This window comes from Papio anubis, chromosome 9 (assembly GCF_008728515.1).
Source record: "Papio anubis isolate 15944 chromosome 9, Panubis1.0, whole genome shotgun sequence".
NCBI classification, from domain to species: domain Eukaryota; kingdom Metazoa; phylum Chordata; class Mammalia; order Primates; family Cercopithecidae; genus Papio; species Papio anubis.
Genome location: NC_044984.1, coordinates 121,003 through 142,964, shown reverse-complemented (window position 1 = coordinate 142,964; position 21,962 = coordinate 121,003). Strand labels below are relative to the sequence as shown.

General features: G+C 54.4%; 1 protein-coding gene across 10 annotated transcripts in view; it reads right to left on the bottom strand.

Moving 5' to 3' along the window:
- The window catches only part of IQSEC3 (IQ motif and Sec7 domain ArfGEF 3), a 112,823-nt gene that overhangs the window by 39,883 nt on the left and 50,978 nt on the right, over positions 1–21,962 (bottom strand). For 9 of the 10 annotated variants that reach the window (XM_003905779.5, XM_031650191.1, XM_009217633.4 and 6 more), the window contains exon 3: positions 11,198–11,477. The exons of the other annotated variant lie outside the window; for it this stretch is intronic. In XM_003905779.5, coding sequence (XP_003905828.2) covers positions 11,198–11,477 — 280 coding nt within the window. The remainder of the gene's footprint in view (positions 1–11,197; positions 11,478–21,962) is intronic. 10 annotated transcript variants of the gene reach the window in all.

Below are 21,962 nucleotides of genomic sequence, written 5' to 3'. Positions count from 1 at the left end.
TATACGGCTTCTCTCAAAGCTACTTGCATTCCATAAGGGACAAGGCCCTGAGCAGGAGGAAGCTCCTAGTGCTATCACAATCCCCCTATTGGAGGGGTCTTCAAGGTGCTCTAAACCACACCAAGGGTATTCCTCATCTACTGCTGTGCAGCACACTACCACACATCCAGCCACTTAAAGCAGCACTTGTTTATTTCTCATGTCGCTCTGTGAATCTAGTCTGGGCACGGCTCATCTGGGTTATCTGCTCAGGATCTCACCAGGCTGAAACCAAGATAGCACTCAGGGCTGCAATATCATCTAAGGTGTGGGGTCCTCCTTTGAGCTCACTCTTGTTGGCACAGTTCAGCTCCTGTAATCACAGGACTTAGGCCCTCAGTCACCAGAGGTTGCCTGCTGTCCCCTGGCACGTGGCCCTTTTCATAACCGGATAGCTCAGTCCTTCAAGGCCAACAGGACAGTGTCTGTCTGGGGCTTCAGCTTCATTTATAGGGCGGACCTGACTAGCTCAGACCCACCCTGGATGACGTGTCTTTTTATTAACTCAAAAGCAACCAAATGGCAACCTAATCATCAGAGTGATGTCCCATCACATTCACTCACCCTGCCCACACTCAAGGGAAGGGGATTATAGAGGATGTGTACACTGGCGTGAAGGGGACTTGAGGGCCATCTTAGAATTCTGCCCACGGTATGAACTGGACAGCTGCCCACTTGATCTTTACCAGGTATGACCTCAGGCACCCATAAGAGACACAGACACTTGCCTCTGAGGCATTCTGTTCCTGCCCCTGCAGAAATACTGTAGCCTGGCTCATTCTCCCTGCTGAACTTGGACACATTTCCTGAGGCCTGGAATAGGGACTTGGCTTTGGCTCAGGCAGGAAAGTCCTCCCCCAGGGGAAACGTAGAGAGGAAGGGGACTGAGCACTAAACTGGCTCCTTTTCTCTCAATCTCTGTCAACCTTACTCAAGCACCACGAGAAACCGACAGATTTCCCATTTCTTTTTTTTTTTTTGAGATGGAGTCCCGCTCTGTCACCCAGGCTAGAGTGCAGTGGCACAATCTCAGCTCACCATAACCTCCGCCTCCTGGGTTCAAGCGATTCTCCTGCCTCAGCCTCCAGAGTAGCTGAGATTACAGGTGTGCGCCACTGTGCCTGGCTAACTTTTGTATTTTTTTTTTAGTAGACACGGGGTTCTGCCATGCTGGCCAGGCTGGTCTTGAACTCCTGGCGCCTGGGTGATCTGCCCGCCTCGGCCTCCCAAAGTGCTGGGATTACAGGTGTGAGCCGCTGCACCCGGCCAGATTTCACATGTCTTTCTCATCTGGCCTATTTGTACTTCTAGGGAAACCCCAGGCCCAAGAACATTTTTCTGCAGCACGAGATGCTATTGGCAACACAGGGAAGGTATGAAATCCATTGCTCGAGATGCTCCCAAAACGGTGATGGAGTCCGGGCCCTTGGCATGGTGTCATCCTGCTTGAAGGCAGAAGACTAGCTGATATAACCCTAGGAGACTCCGTCTACTACTGGGCGATGTCTATGCTTCACCCAAGCAGGAAAGAAAACCAGATTTTACATTCTTGAATCTGTCCCATCACATCCTCCACTAGACATCAAGCCCCATGAGGGCAGATTTTGCCCTCTATGGTCACTGCTGTCTCCTCCAACGCTTGGACAGTGCCCAGCACATAGTAGGTCTTCAATGAGTATGTATTGGACAAATTAATTCCAAAGTTATATTTGTGACTCTCAAAAACCTTCCTAATCTGACCCACAGCAGATGCTCTCCCCCTCCTGCCTCCTTTGTGTGTTCAGTTCACCCCACAGGTGCTCTTTTTACTCCTATTTCCTTCTTTCTATCTGCAGCTTTGCACCTGGCCACAGATCTTCCCAGATCTCCCCAGGCTACAACGTAACTCTGCTGACTCCACTGCCCCTGGGGCACTAGCCCGTTCCCTTTATTCCTATTTTCCACTGAACCTCTAGGAACAGTAGCCTCTGCCTCACTCCAGGAGCAAATGCCAGATACTGACCCAGCCCTGCCCTGAGCCCTGTGCTCTGGCTCCTGCTGCCTCCTGTCTCAGTCAAGGGCGAGAGATGTTAAACTCATCCAAGGCCCATCAGCAGGGAAGAGGCAGATCTGGGGCTTGTCACTCAGCTCAGGGTCCTCCTCAGCCTCCCTCCCCGCTCCTTTCTGCAGCTCTCCCCAGTGCTTATTACTCAGTCTATCCTGGTTGTCCTGTCTCCCTACAACCCCTTAATCCTGTATTCTGGCCACAAAACCCCTACGTGCACTGGTTACGAGTCACATGGGTGCCGCTGCCAGTCTCCACACGTTTTAATTTTCCTCGTACACTCTGGACGTCGTCCATAGCTTCTGTGTTGGACATCATCAGAGGAGCCCGTGACAGGTGATAATTAACAATGAATTAAGAGGAGAGCTGTGTCAGGCAGAGCCTTCCGGGTCACTCTAAACAGGTTCCCCAGGTTGACACCTTCTCAGCCCTGTCTGCCTTCCCTCTGAGGACCCAGTGCATTCTCTTAACTTCACTCTACTTTGATGGGCCGGTGAGCAAGTGGCAAATACGGGGAATGGCCAGCCCCAGATCCCTGCTGATTGGCCTTGGATGAATTTAACATCTTTGACTTTCAGTTTTCATATCTATTAAGTAGGGCTTATCTTGCTGACCCTGTATCTTCTCGTGAGGATTAAATTATTTCATGTAGCACCCAGCACAGAGCAGGAGCTTACTAAGTGGTAACTGCTTCATGGTGACAGTGATAATGATGGGAACGACTCTCAAGTCTCCATTCCTAGCCTTGATCCTAGACCCACATTTCCAACAGCTTGTGGATCCTCTGTCCATCTAGACTGTTTCCCCTACCTCACCCAAACCAGCTCTTGTTGACTTCCTTATTGGCCTGACCAGCACCCAGCCTGGGAAACTCGCCTCGTCCTGGGGTTTTTGTTTGTCCTGTCCACTATGTTTGTCAGCCGACTGTAGCTCCTGGGCCCCCCACCCCTAGACCTTTTGCAATCACCCATCTTCCTTCCAGAATGTCACCACACAGGGCGCTCTGTCTTCCCACTTGGACGATGTCCGCAGCATCCTTACTATCTCTGTGTCCTTCTTACTCCCACCATCACCTCACACTGCAGAACCAGACCCAAGCTCTCAGACAGCAGGCGTCAACACAGGCTTCTCTTTGTTTGACAACCATTGCCCCAAACAGATACAAACGCTTCCTCCTGGTTTTCCAGCCCTAACAATCTGGCAGGGCCACAAAGTCCACACTGCTCAGCAGCTCCTGCCTGCTCTCCCCGGCTGCCCCCACGAGTCTTGGGCACTCATTTGCTTTCTCTCCCAGCCTGCAATGCTCTCCCCAACCTCAACTCCCAGCCTCCCCTTTCGTCCAGGTAGAAATGTCCTCTTTTTCGAGACCTATCTCAAATGTGCCTCCTCCGTGCAGCCCTCTCAATGCCCCAAACAGACGGGGTCTCCCTGCCTCGGGCCTCAACTTCTCTTTGGCACTCAGTCTTCGGCACTAATCTTTGTGGCATTTCTCCAACCCATCCTTCCCTCCCTTTCCCTCCCCCAGGCTCCAACAGAGCGTAAGTTATTCACGGCATCAAATATGTCTTAGTCATCGTGTCCAGCACCCAGCACCTTAACCGGCATGGAGCAACTGCTCCCTGAGTAACACTGGAATTCAGTTCCGGGCTCACCATCATGTGTCCTAACCCATTTAACAACCAACTCCCACTGATCCCAGACTTGGGCCTGCCACACCCCAGCCTGCACTGTCCCTACACCTTCCACCCCACCCTCAATGCTCAGTGCCACCCCCTGCTCAGAGCTCTCACCGCGGACTGTCCATCCCAACCTGCAGTGTCCCCTACACCTTCCTCCCCACCCTCAATGCTCAGTGCCACTCCCCCTGCTCAGAGCTCCTCATCAGCGGGACTGTCCATCACAACCTGCACTGTCCCCGCCCCTCCTCCTGCGACTCCCTCGGGATGCTCAGTGCGCCACCCCCCTGGCTCAGAGCTCTCACCGCCGACCGGGCTCCATCACAACCCGCACCGTCCCCACACCTCTCCTCCCCACCTCAATGCTCAGTGCCACCCCCTGTTCAGAGCTCTCACCGCGGACTGTCCATCCCAACCTGCACTGTCCCCTACACCTTCCTCCCCACCCTCGATGCTCAGTGCCACCCCCTGCTCAGAGCTCTCACCGCGGACTGTCCATCACAGGCTGTCTCTGCAGCCCTTGTGCCCAGTGCTGTGCCAGGCCTGTGGTTGAGGCTGTTTGCAGACATGAACTAAACTGAATTCTCTCCTGTGACCCCAGGGAAATCAAAACCCAGACTCTTGTCCAGGCCTGGGCTTGGAACCCAGGAGTCCATCCTTCCTCCCACCCCCGGCATCCTGGCAGGACCTGGGGACTCATTAATGGCCTAGGTCAGCTCCATTCACGACAGCCAGGCCCTCCCATCTACCCCAGTCCCATTCTGAACCAGGGCCAAGTCAGAGCAGAGAGAGGTGTGGCAGGGAGGCAGCCCCAGGGAAGGAGGGGTCTCTGAGCCCGCTGGCCAGGGAGCAGCTCTGCCCACTTCCCTCTAAACCCCAGAAATCAGGAGCAATGATGGCCTCACCTCCTCCCGAGAGAGCAACTTCTCAGCTTCTGCCAGAAGCAGCAGCGGCAGGGGCCGCGGGGGCCTCCGTCTCTCTAATGAGCCTCTCAGTGTTAATTAGTACATGCTCCCTTTGTTCAGGTTGCTGCGGCAGCTGAGCCTGAAGAGGCCGCTGAAAGATGGCGGCCAAGCCAGAGCGTGGGGAGGAAGAGCCGCTAGCTGGGGGGCACAGTGCTGAGGTGCACGGGCCAGGTGTGGGGGGCTCCAAATGTGAGCGAGGGTTTGCTCCCATCCAAGACTCCCCAGTTGAGACCATGAAAGCACAGCCTGTTGTAAGCCTCCAGAACTTGGCCAGGCGAGCCCGGGTGTGAGGCTGAGGAGCAGAGAGCCTGGGGCGGCTGGCGCTTTGCGGGTGTTCAGAGAGGCCCACAGGAGCCTTGGGTCTGTGCTGGGCAGGGCTGTGGCCTCCTGCAAGGCAGGGGACTCACGCCCGCCCTGTGTGCCCTCCTCCCCACCTGCTGTCTGGAATACAGCAAGTGCTTGACACTCAGGGCATCGAGGCCTGCCTGGGAGTAGGCAGCCAGGTGGGCATGGGGGACGCGCTATGGCTCAGCTAGCAGTGACGTCACGAGACTCTCCAGTGGAGCTGCCCCAGGAGCTGGCTCTGAACCCAGGCTGGGCTGCCTGCCCTCCTCATGCTCCGCAGACCCTGTGTGCCACTTCCACGGGGCCTGTTCCTCACTGTGATGCCAAGAGATGGTGGACGGTACTGGGTCAAAACCATGGGCTGTGGAGTCCGTGTCGTGGCTGCATTACTTCCTAGGGCTGTGTCCTTGGGCAAGTTACTTAACATCACTCAGCCTTAATCTTCCCATTCCAGAAATGGGACAGTAATGGTGCCAACCTCACGGGGACACTGTGCAGACCTGGGGAGGTAACACATGGCAACTGTCAGCCTGGGCCTGACACAGAGCTACAGCTCAGGCAGTACCACTGGTGCTGGGCCTGCGTCTGCCCGCCACCGGGGCTGCGTCCGCCCGCCACCGGGGCTATGTCCACCCACCACCGGGCCTGTGTCCGCCCACCACTGGGCTGTGGGTGCCCTGATGACTAGGCCTGTATCTTTTGCATCGTAGTGTCTTCAGGCCTAGCACAGGGCCTGGGACGGAGCGGCTGTGCAGTGCGGTTCCCCGAACTGAATGAACTGGGGAGAGGAACAACCCCTGGAGTGCCCCGTCCTCACCACTGTCCTCTGTAGGCCGGTGCCCCGGTGCCCTCTGTGCCCATGGTAGAAATCTCACCTTCAGCATGGGAAGGGGCCAGGAGGCACTCTGGTGCAACCCTTGGTTCACACACGAGGAAACCAAGGTGCAAAGAGGGAAAGTGACTCAGAAACAGCCACCACATCTTCCCGAAGAGGTGCCCCACAGTGAGGCTGGACCCTGAGGCTTGGGGTTTGGGGATCTGTGGGGAGGGGCTGCTCTCCAGCAGAACATGGCTTCTGTCCAGGACCTGGCTCAGGGAGCAGGGTCCAGATTCTACTGACCACAGCTCCACAGCCCTCTGGCGTGGACAGCCCAGAGGGCTCTGCAATTCAGGTGGCCAAGCAGGGCTCCAGTCACTCCGCAACAGGATACAAACTCCCTCGAGGACTTGGAGGAATTTCAAAATCACACCTAGGCCCTCTATGTCCTGGCCGCAGCCACCTTCCTAAAGGGCTCCCCAAAGGAACCTGCATGCTCACCCTTGGCCTGCCCTGGGTTGTATCGCCCAGGACTGCTGGGGTGGGGTGAGAGGGTCAAAGGCAGAGGGAGCAGAGAAGAGCTGGCAGGAGGACCGTCTTGCTGTGTGACTCATGACAGGTGCTGGGGAAGGGGCCAGGAAGCTGGAGCACAGGCCTCGTTCGGTCATTCACTTGCTTGTGCCTTCATTCCTATGTTCCTTCCCTGGTGAGCATTTCCTAGGTGCCCAAGACTGTGCAAGGTGCAGGGCAGCAAAGGTGGGCAAGGACAGGGCAGTTCCCAGGGCACAGCTCCAGGAGCACCGGCTCTGCCTGTGGGCTACGCAGCACCCTGGAGGTGTCCCGAGCACCACCTGCTCAACTCCACACCGCCCTGAGAACATGGTCCACGCTGTTAAGCAGAACAGCTCCCACTCCCAGACAGCACAGAGGCGGCAACAGGCAATGGGTAAAAGCACCTGCCTCGGCTGCAACCTGAAGTACGAGCGCAAGTCTCCCAGGTGCACCAGAGGGGGTCAGGGACAGGCGAGGAGTATCGCCAGGAGAGGAAACAAAAACCACACGAACGCCCAGAGGTGAGGGTGGCTTGAGATTCGGGACAGCAAATAAGAACGGCTGGAACCCCCGTGGGGCTGGGACTGTGGCAGGGAGCGTGGAGAGGCCTCTGTCCTGCACACCAGGAGGAGCCATCAGAGGCTCTCCCAGGGATCACCGCGGTCAGAGGTGCACTTTAGGAAGATGACTCAGCTGCACTGTGGAGGTGAGGTTGGAAGGAGCACAGCTCAAAGAAGGGGAAGTGCAGGAGGTCTCGCCAGGGGTGCAGGAAAGAGGAAGGGTGGCCTGGCCTCCTGAGGCAGGGGCAGTGGGGAAGGCAAGAGACAGTGGGATTCCGGAACTGTTAAGAGGCAGAGTCAGTGGGGCTTGGGGCTAGAGCAGAGGTGAAGGAGGGAGAAGAGCCAAGGAAAACACTCCTGGGGATCTGGACTGGCTGACAGAGGAGGCTTGGCGGGTCGGCGGGCTGGGGCGCTAAGAGTGTCCATCATTCCTCCCAGGCCATGGAACACAGGATTCGGGGTGGCTGGCAGAATCACTGGGTTGGGATACCAAGTCTTAGGTCTTGCCAAGACCTAAGGCAGTCGGTTCCTGGCCCCAGGCTGTATACCCATCCCCCTTTATGTCACTTAGTGACCATTTCTCCTTTCTCATCCTTCCAGCAGCTTCTTCGCCAGGCACTGCATTAAGCACTGAGAATATAATGAGGACCAAGTCATGCACCTGCCTTCAGGAGGGGGTCAAGCAAACAGGAAATGCTGACACAGGGCTGAAGGGCTGTGACAGGGGACACCTGGGTACTGTGGGATCACTGAGAGGGGCACCCAGTGCAGGCTTGGGAGGCAGGGAAAGCTGCCTGAGAGGAGGAAGAGGTACCTAAAGCAAGTCCTAAAGCAAGAGAAGGCTAAGTGCAGGGGTGTTGAGGGGAGTGGAAACTTCAGAGATTGAGGCCAAGGGAAGAGCCTGTGAAGTGCCAGAGACAGGAGGCAGCTGAGGCCAGAGAAGTCAAGCAACTTGCTCAAGGCCATACAGCTCATGGCAGAAGAGAGAGTAGTAGAGTTTAGTCTCCTATAAATGTGTGCCATGTTTCCAAGAACCTTGCTCTAGCCTCCTCAAGCCTTACTTGTCCCCTTCCCCCAACCCCCAGACTACACTTGGTCTAAAGGGATACACAGGTCAGGGGAACCAAGCTATTCTCCCAGGCTGGACTCATTCAGCAGAGGGACCCGTTGCACCCACTGCCACTCCTCACCTCACCTGACTCAATCTGGCCAACATGCAGAAGCCATCTATTAGAATTATGCCCCCATAGAAAAAGCCCACAGTACCAACCAGAATCCCACACCAACCCCGATACGGCACCCAGTCAGTCAAAACCAAACTAACTCACCTGCCCAAACCAATACACACGTTTTATCTGGTGTTATTGACCGGACACTCCTTAAGTGGAACTGTAATCTCTTTTGGGGGCAGGCACGAGCATTATTTTTTGTTTCTTGGTACCCCATTCCCTTGTTGCTTTGCACAGCATCATTTTTAAAAAATACTCACCCAGCCCAGGCGCGGTGGCTCACGCCTGTAATCCCAGCACTTTGGGAGGCCGAGGCGGGTGGATCACCTGAGGTCAGGAGTTCGAGACCAGCCTGGCCAACATGGAGAGACTCCGTCTCTACTAAAAATACAAAACTAGCTGGGTGTGGTGTTGCATGCCTGTAATCCCAGCTACTCGGGAGGCTGAGGCAGGAGAATTGCTTAAATGCGGGAGGGGGAGATTGCAGTGAGCCGAGATCGTGCCATTGCACTCCAGCCTGGGCAACAAGAGCAAAACTCCATCTCAAAAAAAACAAAACAAAACAAAAAAGTCACCCAGTGAGCTCTTACTGGATGCTGGGGAGGTATCAAAATGGATAAGAGATGGTCTCTGACCTCAAGAAGCAGAGGACCCCTCATCTGGCCAAGTGGCCCCCAGATCACACTATACGTCACAGATGGATGGTTACCCAGCCCCGCCTGGGCACTCCCAGAGACAGAGAACTCCCTACCTCACAGGCAGGGCACTCCATATTTTTAACAGTTTATCTGTTAATTAAGTTAAAATCTCCACCTCCTATAGCCCTCATATACAGGTGCCACTGTTTTTGGCTGGAATGATAGAAAATGCATCAAATCATTTTTCACATGCAGCCCTTCTATATCTAAAACTTGTTTTCCTGTCTGCGATCTCTCCACATAACCCCAGCCCATCCTCCTGCTCTTCAGGAACCTCAGGGTTCTTGTTTCCTCCCTTAAATGCAGCCTCCAGCACCAAGCGCGGATCTCGAGGGTCCTGACCATCAGCGGCGCAGGGCTGCCACGGCTGCAGCACTCCCTTCTGCCGGGCAGTGTGGGCCTCCTGTGAAGTGTGAAACGGGCCCTCCCTGCTCCGGCAGCTGCTTCTCCTGCTCCTGATTGAGCTTCCAGGCACCTGAAACCCTAAGGCCTGTCTCTCAGGCTGGAGCCTGAATGTCTTATACGTTCTTATACGTGCTGTGGGCTTTCCGAAGCTAGGAGCAGAATTTTAGATTTTTCCACATTTCATCTTTTTTTTTTTTTTTTTTCATTAAAACCATCCTTCTGTCCTGATGAGATGTTTTTTGTTTTGTTTTGTTTTTTTGAGACAGAGTCTCGCTCTGTCACCAGGCTGGAGTGCTGTGGTGCAATCTCAGCTCACTGCAACCTCCTCCTCCTGGATTCAAGCAATTCTCCTGCCTCAGCCTCCCGAGTAACTGGGATTACAGGCGCCCTCCACCATGCCTGGCTAATTTTTTATTTTTAGTAGAGACGGGGTTTCACCATGTCGGTCAGGCTGGTCTCAAACTCCTGACCTCGTGATCCCCCTGCCTCGGCCTCCCAAAGTGCTGGGATTACAGGTGTGAGCCGCCGTGCCCGGCCCCTGATGAGGTTTTTACAAAGTCTGTGATGCTATCACCAAGGTATCAGCTGTTCTCTTTCAGCCTTATGTCATCAGCAGCCAGGTGAATGTAACTTGTGTGCCTCAATTTGCTGCCTTGTCTAATGGTCGACCTGGACAGCACTTCCACTTAACTCCCTGGGATTTTTTTTGATGGACATTTTTTGGATAATTTGGTTTGAGAACAATCCCACTTACTACATTGTTAGCAATCCACACATTCCCAGCATGTGCACATAGATATCTTGGGGGATCTGGTCAAACCCTTGCTGATGTGCTGCCTACAGCTGGCCTGAGCCAGGACATGAGCTTGGCATCAATGCCAAGAGAGGAAGGAGGTTAGTTTGGCTTGACTCAGTCTTAGTGGAGACTAAGCTTCCTTTCTGAAGATACCTTGCCTATTGGGTTGAAGAATTGTTCTTTAGAACCTTCACATTTTGGGGCAGAAGGGGCCTTGGAAATGATTCAAAGTTAATTCCAATTTTTGCAGATGACGAAATCAATGCCCGGAGGGCTTAACTGGCACTCCCAAAGCCACTGGGTTCATCAGGAGGAAGAGCAAGGATTGGATCCCACGTCTACATCTCCAAGTTCAAAGCCCTTTCTTTAACAGTATCATGCCATCACACCTTTCTCGAAGTGCGCGCGTGCACACACACACACACACACACACACCCCTTCCATCAAGACTCTTGTCTGCCAAGACAAACTGAGGCATTATCTTTTTTGGGGGTTCAATGGGGGCCCCACAATTGGCCACTTTCTCTTCCTGAATGGAAGATGGAGGCCCAGGCCCCTCCATGGAATTTGTTCTCCAATAGGGGAGCTCTGGACTCCCCCAGTCTGGATGGATCTTGGGAATCCTGTCTGCTTCCAGGAGACCTTTGTCTTTGTGCCTCGTGTGTGCCTGTGGGTGCCTGGCATCGACTCCCTGGGTGGGCATGGAAACTGGACTACGGCCTCTCAGCAGCAGGTGGAGGTGGGGACTTCCCCAGAGAACAATGGCCTCCGTGCCTAGTGGTCTGTGGGGCAGTCGAGGCTTGCTGAGCACTGTTCAAGGAGCAGAGCCCCTGGACATGCTGCTCAAGGGCCTGGCATTGTGAGGGTATGAGCCCTGCCATGGTAGAAGGCAGAGGCCTGTGGCTGGTCCAGGGAAGGGTAAACTAGGTCGTTCAATGCAGGAGAACTGTGGCAGAAGAGGTGCGCCTGTAGCAGAGGGGGCCCAGCAGGGACATCCCTGGTACCCTCGACAGCCCCCAAAGACAGGGCCCCTTCACCACCCTCCCCGCCCCCCTGGGAGGCCCTGGGTACCTGTTTATTCTTTAGGTCAAGGGAGAGTTCGTAATCGGAGGCGGCAGGGGTGTGGGAGCACAGCGCGGTCGCCAGGGCAGGCTGCTGCCGGCCGGGGGAGGCCATGTGCTGGGGGCCAGCCCTTGGGGAGGCAGCTCCTGCCCCCGGCCGCTCCTCCTCCTCCTGCAGCTCCTGGGCTTGAGCCTTCGGGGCATGGGCACTGGGTCTGCCGGCTGCCACCGCCGCCACTGCCACCACGGAGTCCTCCATGCCCCCACCGGCCTGGGCGCAGGAGCCATCACTGTGAACAAAAGGCAACGGTGCTCGGTTGGGGGAGAGGGGGACAGGGTGCATGTGGATGTGGGGGTCGGGGAGAGAAGCTAGGCACTTGGCCTGGCCTTTGCTGTGGCAAGGACTGGAGAGGATGCCTTTCAGTCTCCTCTAGGGAGGGGCTATCACGGCAGGGACGAGCCCTGGGCAAGGAGAAGAACCCGAACCTGCGGAGGCATCTCAGACAGAGGGAGGGGGCAGCTATGGCCAGGGCTCAGGAACCTCTGCTTAGAAGCAGTACAGCAGAGCAGTGCATGCGGGCTCTGCCCCTTATTAGCTGTGTGACCCTGAGCAGGTCACTCAGCCTCTTTGCACCTGTTTCTCCAGCTATAAAACGGGCACTGAGCAGGTCACTCAGCCTCTTTGCACCTGTTTCTCCATCTATAAAATGGGCACAGTAACAGTACCTACCTCACAGGGATACTGGAAGGCTGAAGTTACAACTCTTGAAGCTGTGCCTGGCGCATGGTGACTGCTACACATGTTACCTATTGTAATTATCGGATCGGTGGCCTGGCTCCTTGGGCACAGGCTCAGGTGGCTGTGGAAGCTGATCCACACTAAGCTCATCTTCAGACTGACCGAACGAGTCTGGAGGAGGGAAGGTGCCCGGCCTGGCTTGGGCATAAGCCTTTCCAGGGGGGTGGGCTCCAGGTGTGGGGACTGGGGCTTCCTGCCCTGCTGGGTTTAGAAAACACCTGCTCCTCCCTGACCCCTCCTCTGTTCCTCTGGAGCCGCAGCAGGCTAAGCCGCGGCTGCAGCCCTCCCGCCTACTCTGAGACGACACCTTGCTGCCTGGAGCAGACACGGTCCAGCCTGCTCTGTGGAGCTGGTTCTCTCAGGCTGCTTCCTTCCCCACTAGCCTCCAAGTTCTGCCCCTCCCCTGAGGCCCAGTGCTCAGCCACCGCCTCTAGGAGGCCTTCCTGGATGACTGCAGCTTTCATTGCTCTGTCCCCTGGAACACTAGGAGCTGTCCTTAGAGAGTCACTGTCTATTTTCAAGAGGAGGAGAGTCATCGTGGTCAACAACATGGGCTCAAATCCAAGCTCTACCACCGTGTGGCTTTGGGCAACTGGCTTTTCCTCTGAGTCCTGGTACCCTTGTCTGTATAATGGAGGTCCCTTCCTACCTTAGGGGGTTACAGTGAGGAAGGAAGGAGACAGCAGAGGTCAGGTGCTTAGCACAGAGTATGTGCGCAGTAAATAAACTTTTTCTTGTTGTTTTTGAGATGGAGTTTTGCTCTTGTTGCCCAAGCTGGAGTGCAATGGTGAGATCTTGGCTCACCGCAACCTCCTCCTCCTCCTGGATTCAAGAGATTCTCCTGCCTCTGCCTCCCGAGTAGCTGGGATTACAGGCGTGCACCACCATACCCAGCTAATGTTTTTGTATTTTTAGCAGAGACAAGGTTTCACTATGTGGGCCAGGTTGGTCTCGAACTCCTGACCTCAGGTGATCCACCCACCTCGGCCTCCCAGAGTGCTGGGATTATAGGTGTGAGCCACGGTGCCCGGCCCAGTAAATAAACTCTTATTTCCCCACCTATCCCTTCCCAGAAGCCAGGGCCTATGTGATATCTGATTATGTCCCCCAGCCCTTTCATGCCGGGCAAATGCTGAGTGCTCCCCAGCCCTTTCATGCCGGGCAAATGCTGAGTGCTTGGTCAACACTCGTTGTTGATGGTGGATTGAGCAGAGCCCAGGGGCCACGGGGATGGCCTCTACAGTGGACAGTGACAGGAAGTCAGGACTGGAAGGGACCTCAAGGTCATCTAATGCAGCCTCCCACCCTCCCCATTTTTACAAATGAGGAACGGGGCCCAGGGTGGTGGGTGGCCCTGGTGCAGGAGAGCTGCAGCCTACAGACTTATGTCTTCCAAGGCTTTGCCGCCATGAAAGACGGGCCCAGTCACACCAGAGGAGGGACCTCTTCCTGCGGCTTCCACTGGGCCTCAGGGTGCAGAGACGTGTTCCTCTTGGTGCTTCCTCCCGGCCAAGGGTGGGGTGGAGAATCTCCCTTCTCTCAATCTCCATCTGTCCTCCCAGCACTCCCCCGCACCTCTGACAGGTAAAGGAGTGCTCGCTGGCTGGCCCTGGCCATGGGAAATCTTCACTGCTGCTGCCTGTTTCTATGTCCACCATTTCTTCTGTGACCACCAATCAAGCTGCATGGCTCAGTGTAGCTCCAGATAGCTTTTTAAAAAGTATTATTTATTTATTTTTGAGCCAGGGTCTCACTCTGTCACCCAGGCTGGCCTGCTGTGGCTCAACCATAGCTCACTGCAGCCTCAACCTCCTGGGCTCAGGCGATCCTCCCACCTCAGCCTACTGAGAACCTGGGACTACAGGCACCACCATACCGGGCTAACTTTTAAAATCTTTTTGTAGAGACAGGGTCCCGCTATGTTACCCAGTCTAGTCTTGAACTCCTGGGCTCAAATGATTGTCCCGTCTCAGCCTCCCAAAGTGCTGGGATTGCAGGCATGAGCCAGCGTGCCCAACCTCTAGACATCTTTGATATGTTTTTCACTAGTGTCACTGGGAAGTTTTTTTTTTTTTTTGAGACGGAGTCTCGCTCTGTCGCCCAGGCTGGAGTGCAGTGGCCGGATCTCAGCTCACTGCAAGCTCCGCCTCCCAGGTTTACGCCATTCTCCTGCCTCAGCCTCCTGAGTAGCTGGGACTACAGGCGCGCGCCACCTCGCCCGGCTAGTTTTTTTTTTTGTATTTTTTTAGTAGATACTGGGTTTCACCATGTTAGCCAGGATGGTCTCCATCTCGTGACTTCGTGATCCACCCGTCTCGGTCTCCCAAAGTGCTGGGATTATAGGCTTGAGCCACCACGCCCGGCCGGGAAGTTCTTTTTAAGCTCTAACTTCAAACCCTCTTGCTATATTACCTGCTATCTCTTCCCCAGAGCATGTGGAAAGAACCCTTCCCACCACAGCACAGCCTTGTCCAGGGCCGGCAGGCAGCGTACAGGTGTACTCATCTTTCCTCCAGACTGTCCTTGGCACTGATGCCCAGGATCTCTCTACCCTAAAGGGTTTTCAAGACTCTTTAGGGAACTGGTGGCTACTCAAGGGTCTAGACGCCTTTAATACCAGCCCTTTGCTTTCTTTGATTGCTGGAATGTGCTTGGCAAGAGGTGCTGGGGTGCCGACGTCCCCCGACGGCAGCACTTGGCCAATGACAATGGGGTTGCTGCATAAATATTCCAGCTTCCCTGTCCCTTGCACGGGACAACTCTAAGGCACACCCTATACCATCTCCCTGAGTCCCCAGTGGGATCGAGCCCCAGTGGCCCAAAGCAGTAACTTGATCATTAATGAACCCGGTCATGGCTTCATTCGCTGCTGCGTTTCATTTCTCCACTCCTCTACAGCCCCTTCCTGGGGTCACCTTGTCCCAAATACGCTACTTGTGTTAAAACAAATTTTAAAAAATAGCCTTGTTGTGGGCCTTTGTTCACGGGCCACCCCTCTCACACACACACTCTCTCTCTCTCACATACACTCATGTACACACACACCCCCCCACACACAATGCCTCCAACTAGCTCTGTGACTTTGGGCAATTTATGTCCTCCTGCTAGGCCAGTTTCCTCATCTGTCCCACGGAGGGAGCTTGCTCTTCTCTAGGGGCCTTCCCTGCTTGGACGCTCTAGGAGCTTGAATCCCAGTGCAGACGCCAGCCCACCAAGGCCCTCTGGCCCCAAGGTTCCAGGCTTTCTGGCTGGTGGACCCAGCTCCACCTTGTCCATCTCTGTGCTCGGGGACCTGAGAGACTGGGGCCCTCTCAGGTACATGATGAAAAAGTGTTGGAAAGGGAACCCCTATCCTTGCCTTCCTTCCATAGACTTACCTATAAGACCATGTGGTGGAAGGGGGTCACAAAACCCCTGGACTGTTCTCAATGCGGCAGTGTTGAAGATTACACAGTAGAGGGCAAAGAACATACATGGCTTTGGTGTCAGGGAGACCTGGGTTAGAATCCTGGCTCTGCTATTACTGTGTGTCTTGGGCAAGTTACTCAACCTCTTTGTGGCTCTGTCTCCTCATCTGTGAAACGGACACATCCTAATAACAACTTTTCAACGTTGCTGTCAGGAAAAAAATAAAGCATACGCAGCACCTAGGACAGCGCCTGGAACACAGTAGTCCTTAATACAGGGTGACGGCGATGGTGGCTGTTTTCTGAGCCAGAATCACATGGCATGGAGTCCCAAAGGAACCCCCAGAAAAATAACATGAAGAATTCTGTAGGGGGGGTGGTGTTCTCAACGTTTAGCCCCCTTGTCAACCTTCGCGGAACTGAAAATGTACGGTTTTTCTGCTATTCCCCATGGCCTTCCCCAGCCTTCCAGACGGACAGGCCTTCTGGAGGCTTCCTCCCACCCTGTTCCAGCCACTGGAGCAGCAAACAGTGAAAGGGCCATGACCTTGGGTGTCACCAACACATGGGACCCACGGTGTGGGGATTCCTGGGTGGGCATCTGTCAGTCTGGATCTGAGCTTTGGCGCTTTTCCAGGGCACAGCAGAGCCCTGAGTCCTTACACCCTCTCTTTGGCGGCTGAGCATCAAGAGCAGGTCCTCAGCCTCTGTTTTCCTCTTTGCACTCCACCCATAGAAAGGCTGGGGAAGAGGTTGGAATCTTCACCTTGGGCTATTTAACTTGAAGGCCATCTACTTCAATCCAGCCTCTTATGGAACTGGAAGCCCATTGCTCTAGCTCCCAGAACACCTCTCCTCTCCTTCCAAGACACAGGCTGTGTCTCTCCAGCTTCCACAGTCTGCAGCTGCCCTCGCTAGTGGGCAGATTTCGGGCAGCCTGGCCCTTCGACAGGAATTACGTGGATGGGATTCTCTCTGGGACCTGAACATCTTCTTCTAAGGCCTTTCCCAGAGCACTGGAGGGGGATCCTGGGGCTCTCCACTCTCTTAGGCTCCTCATCTTGCTGCAGAAACATTCCTGGAGTGGCAGTGCACTAGCCGGGAGAAAATGTGAGGTCACTGCTGGTCTATGAGTGACGCTGGTCACAGGATCACTCCCTGGGTTGGGGCACCCATTTGAGAAGCCAAAAGTAGAATGTGGGTGGCACCAAGAGGGATCCTGAGAAAGCTTTGATGTGTTCACATGACGTTAGGCTGATACACACAGTGCATCAAGAGTCATTCCACGCATGACAGCAGGATTTGAGTATGGGAAGTGAACCTCTTTGAGAAATTAGGGAAACAGGGCCATCGCCCATTCTCAGAGGAATATCACATGTGCCCAAGAGCAGAATGACCTGCGCGTTGGAACAGAACAACGTCACGCCTGAGGGCTGCTCAGGTGGGAAGCTGGCTTATGCTTAGGGAGATGTTAGACACCTGCTGCGCATGCCTGGTCCTGGCACACAGATGATGCCCTGGGGAAGGTTCCAGTGGCCACCCCAGCCTGTCTATCCTGAGCTGATTTCCGAAATGACAGGTGCTTTAATGCCAACCCTCTGCCCAAACCTATCAGTGACTCCACAATCCTCGCGGGATAGTCCATTCACAATCTTACTCCAATCTCCCTTTCTACCCTCAGCCCCGCCGAGTGACCTGTCCACTCCGTCCACACTGACACTCTCGCCAGATCTGCCAAACCCCCTCAGGCCACCATCCCGCTTTGATTTCCTTCTGCTGGGAATGCCTTCCATCCACTCCCTTCTCTGCCTCGTCCCCTCTTTCAGGGATTGCTACTTCCCCAGGAGGAGTCAGTCCCACCCTCCTCTATGCGCTAACAATTCTTGGCACTTGCCTCTATTTCAGCAATGACCACTTTGTGCTTTAGTTATTCACTGATGTGTCTCTCTCCTCCACCAGACCGTGCCATGTACACCTTTTTATCACAGGTACTTATCAGAGGCGGTTGGCTCATAAGATGTGTGTAATAAATGTTAAATGGGTGGATGGATGGATGGATGGATGGGTAGATATTATTTATTCTCCACTACTTTTCCAAGGGCAGAAATGCTGCGCTGGGCTTGGTGATGCACCACCCAGACCCTCCTCCGAGGGAGGACTTCTTGCTCAGCTGCTGGGAGCACTGTTGGAGAATGCCTTTAGCTGTTAGCCCCATCAGCCCCATCAAAGACTGGCTCAGCTACCGAGAGCTACCTGGCCCAAAGTCACATCCTTCCAAGGGCTGTCCACATCCAGGCACCAATTGCAGTGGGGCTATAAAGGCTCCCTATTCTTACCCAACTTGGGCTGAGGTTGATGGGCCACGGAGGATTGACCGAGGCTGCTGTGGGGCTTTGGCGGTAGACTTTGCCCCATGCTGTGTCCCTCCCCTCCCTTCCATGGGTATTGATCTCCGGTGCATCCCCCAGTTAAAAAGTCAACATTCTGAACTCAAGTCTGCTTCTCAAGAACTGAATCCCCCTTGGAGCCTCAGCCTTTCTCTCTCCTTCTTTCTCTTGGTGGCCAGGATTACCCTGGACTCTCTGCCCCCAGACCTATGGAACTTTTTTGGGTTCCAGATACCTTTGCTAAGGGCTCAGGGCTCTCTTCCTAGAAAAATGCACATGATTTCACACATGCCAAATTTTACCTTCATGTCAGAACCTTTACAGACTCTACAGGCCCCAGGCTAAGTACATTATTATGGAGAGAAAATCATGGCGTATTTTCCATATGCTGAGAAGTGTGCCACGGGACATAGGCAGCTCTCTGGTCATACAGATAAAATATTTCAGGGCTTTTCAGAGCCTGGTCATCTTCATCCTGGGCACTGATGGAATCCTTTTGCAAACGGAAGAGAGCCTGAGCAGAGTAAAGCCCCAGGCTCTGCAACTACTACTAGGAGATCTTGAGTACCACACCCAACTTTTCTGGACCACAGTTTTCTCATCAGCAAAATGGGGATGCCAATACCTCCTTTCCAGGATGGTGATGAAGATGAAATGAACCCGTATCCACCACCGTGGGAAATACAACTTTCCACCCAGGAACGGTGAGAAGGGAGAACACCTGCAGTGCCCCCAGCGTTTGTGCTCACACAGCTCCTGCCAGGGAGCTGACTCTCCGTAGTGAGTGTCCTCTCTGGGCTCCCAGGCAGGCCCTGGCAGCCACACTGCCCACTGCCAGGAGCTAAGGGGACAGGAGCAACTAAAGGGCTATGTGAGAGCCAGGAGAGGACAGGGGAGGAGCAAGGCGCTGACCGAGGCCCAGCACTCTCCTACCAGAGGGGCTGGACTGAGGAGCTACCCACAGGCTCAGCCCTGAGGGAGTCTGCTGTCCACGGTGGGGTGGTTTGCCAGAGGGGCTGGACTGAGGAGCTACCCGCAGGCTCGGCCCTGAGGGAGTCTGCTGTCCACGGTGGGGTGGGTTTGCCAGAGCAGGAGCTTGAGGGCTGTTCTCCTATCTCGGCAGCGGCTAGCACAGTAATTACCAGAGACTTTGCAAGGAGCATTCTGAAGGCTGACGGACTCCTTGGGCACGAAGACCCCTCCAGAGGGCCTGGCCAACTGCATTAGATTATCCCAGACTCTGCCAGCCGTTCTTAAAGCTCTTCTGGGACAAAGATATGAAACATTTTCTAGACAAAAGCTAACAACATGCCTCACGTCCTCTCAAGATTTTTAGCCTTTTCTAAAACACTTCTTTTTCCTCCTTTCTTTGAATCAATACAGTGATTTCAGACGGGCGGAATAAAGGCACCGAGCACAGAAAGCCAAGTGTCTTCTGGGGTCCCAGATGGTGTGAGGGAGGGGTGGAGGTGAACAGAAGGCCAGTGTTAGTGACAAGACAAGAAATCAATTCACTTCGTGCTGATTCAAAGCACGAGCTGGAAGGTCCTGCCCAAGGTGGTGGAGAGGGCACTGGGCCAGGAGTCAGGCGGGAACCCACCCCAGCCTGCAGCGTGCACGGTGTAACCGTGGGCAAACCATTTCCCCTCTCTGGGCTCTGTATCCTCATGGTAAGAGGACAGCTTGGATAAGATGCTTTGGCATCAGGCAGGAAGGAGAGGCCCAGCTCCCTCCCTCCCCACGTGCCATTTGCTTGGGTCCTGGCCACACCCGCTCCATCCATCCCTGCTCCTGCTAACCTGAAGCCATCAGACAAACAACAGCTCCCAGTGACACGGCATAAGCCTCCCCTGCCGTGGCCCCTTGACTGCCATCATCCGGGCCAGAAGCCCCTGCAGGACGGCAGATGTGGCTGTCCCGGCTCTCTTCCGCTTCCAGAGGCTGCCCTGATCTCATTGGCTGTGACAGACGCTTCTCCTGCCCGGCTCCCAGGACCCTCAGAGAAGAAGTTCTTTCTCTCCTTGTTGCCTCCAGGCTTTGGTCTCACAACTGCTCCAAAAGGTGTGGGTGGGGGCTGGCTTGTCTCTAGAGTGTTCCTGTCAAAGGAATCGCAGCCACTTCTCTGGGTTCAGCCCTCCCCTCACCTAGGCCAGAATACCCAGGCCACTCCCTCAAGGTGGGCCACAGCGTGGCTCCTGCAGACAGTCCCCACGGGTGGGTGAATGTGGAGCCCTCCCCTGCTCAGCCCCTCCCACAGGAAGGCCTCTTCTGGAAGCTTCCTCAGGCCTCCTCAGGACACCGCCTCCCTCAGAGCCTCCCAGGCTGGGCCATACTGGCGAGTGCCATCTTACTGCCCCCGGAATCCTACTATCTTTGAGCATTTTACATTCTCATAAATAGGCATGGTTCTGGGGTCAGTGTCAAACTCTAAGGACATCCTCCCTGCCGGCTTCCCAGCACATGACAGTTTCACACAGGCATGTCTCTGGCCCAGGCAGACATGCTCTCTGTACACCTTGGTTTTCTCACCTTTCATGTCTGCTCCTGTGATTGCCCCAGGAGAAGACAGTTCCCATCTCTCAACACTCTCACCCAGCCTCAGGATGAGGCTGCAGAACCACGGCCTCTTCATCCTGCTCTGGCCACAATGCAAAGTCATCTCCCAGTGGCTTCAGTACAGCCTAGTGAACTCCAGAGTTTACTTATTTTTTCTTTTATGATGGAGTATTTTATACATGCAAGTATAGGTAACACAGAGTTCGTGAAGCGTTCAGAAAAATATCCACGGGTACCCAGCTCAAGAAAGAGCACATTCGAATCGAAGCCTTTGATGCCCTGTGTATTCCTCTCCCCTCCTCAGAAGAATCCCTGTCCTGAATTTGTGCTGGCCCTTCCCTGCCTCTCCCCTATGGGCAAACTTCCCCCTTGTCTTTACATAACCAATGCTGCTGCCTCACACGAGTGCCAGAATTGCACAGCACGCCTCGTGGGAGCCTCAGGAGCCGTCAGGGTCTTGCAGATCCCAAAGGGTCAGGGAACTGCCTCCAAGGGGACTGGCCCTGCAGCTCCATGCTGGCAAGACTGGGAAGATGGCAGGAGTCTGACTGCAGCTGGGCTGGGCCTCAGTCTTGGACCCCAATATTACAGCAAGGAAGACGCTGAGAAAAAAAATGGAGTTATTCCTTAAGCCCGCCACACCCTGGGTCTTTGTGGCATGAGTAAGCAACAGGTTCCAAATGGACCACGGGTGACCATTAGGAACCACAAAAGAATGGCTCACGGAAATGCCCGGTGATGCTGCGAGAGGGTACTCCACAGGAGAAGCAGCTGGGGGCCAGGTCCCCGGGGCGAGTACCTTTGGGGTCCCTGAGAGGAGGGAGCACATGAGGCTGCAGCCAGGGTCAGCCAACCTGTAATTAGGGGTAGAGTCGCAGCCTCTAACTGTAGTGCAGACTTGGAGCCAGACCACCAGGGTCTGAATGCTCGCCGTACCAGTTACCTGCAGTGTGGCCTTGGGAAAGTCACTTAAACTCCTGTGCCTCAATGTCCTGTGACAGGAGGTGTCCCAAGAACGAACGGCTAATACACGTACAATGGCTGGCAAGCCCTGTGTAAGTAGCAACTATCTTTATATCTTGTGGGACTTCTCATGTTTTATTTTGTCAAATAAGAAAATGAAAAGCAAAAGTATCATTCACTTTTCCTATAATATTATAAAAAAATGAAAAGTAGGAAGAATATAATTTCAGAACAAAGGACAACCCTTTAGCTTGCACGATCAATTTCTTATTGCTCTTGTTGTCTTGTGCTAGAGTTCTCTAAATCGAGATGTGCCGGCCTCTTCTGTATGGTGTAATTGGTGACGCTGAGTTACAGATGATGCCAAGAGGAGCTTACCAGAGGGTAACAAGGGCTGGAAGGCAGCAGAGCGGGATAAGTATGAGATTCAGAACCAGACAGACTGACTGTGGTTGAAATCCCACCACTCACTAGCTGTGTGGCACTGGGCTGGTTCCTTAACCTCTCTGAGCCCATTTGCTCACATGTAAAGTAGGGATACCTGCTACATGATTTTGCTGTGAGAGTGAGTGAAATAACGTACACAAAACCAATGGCATCTACTTGATGCTTGGTAACTGTGGCTTTTCTCCCCTAATCTGGGCCCCTCGTGCCTCCCCAGCT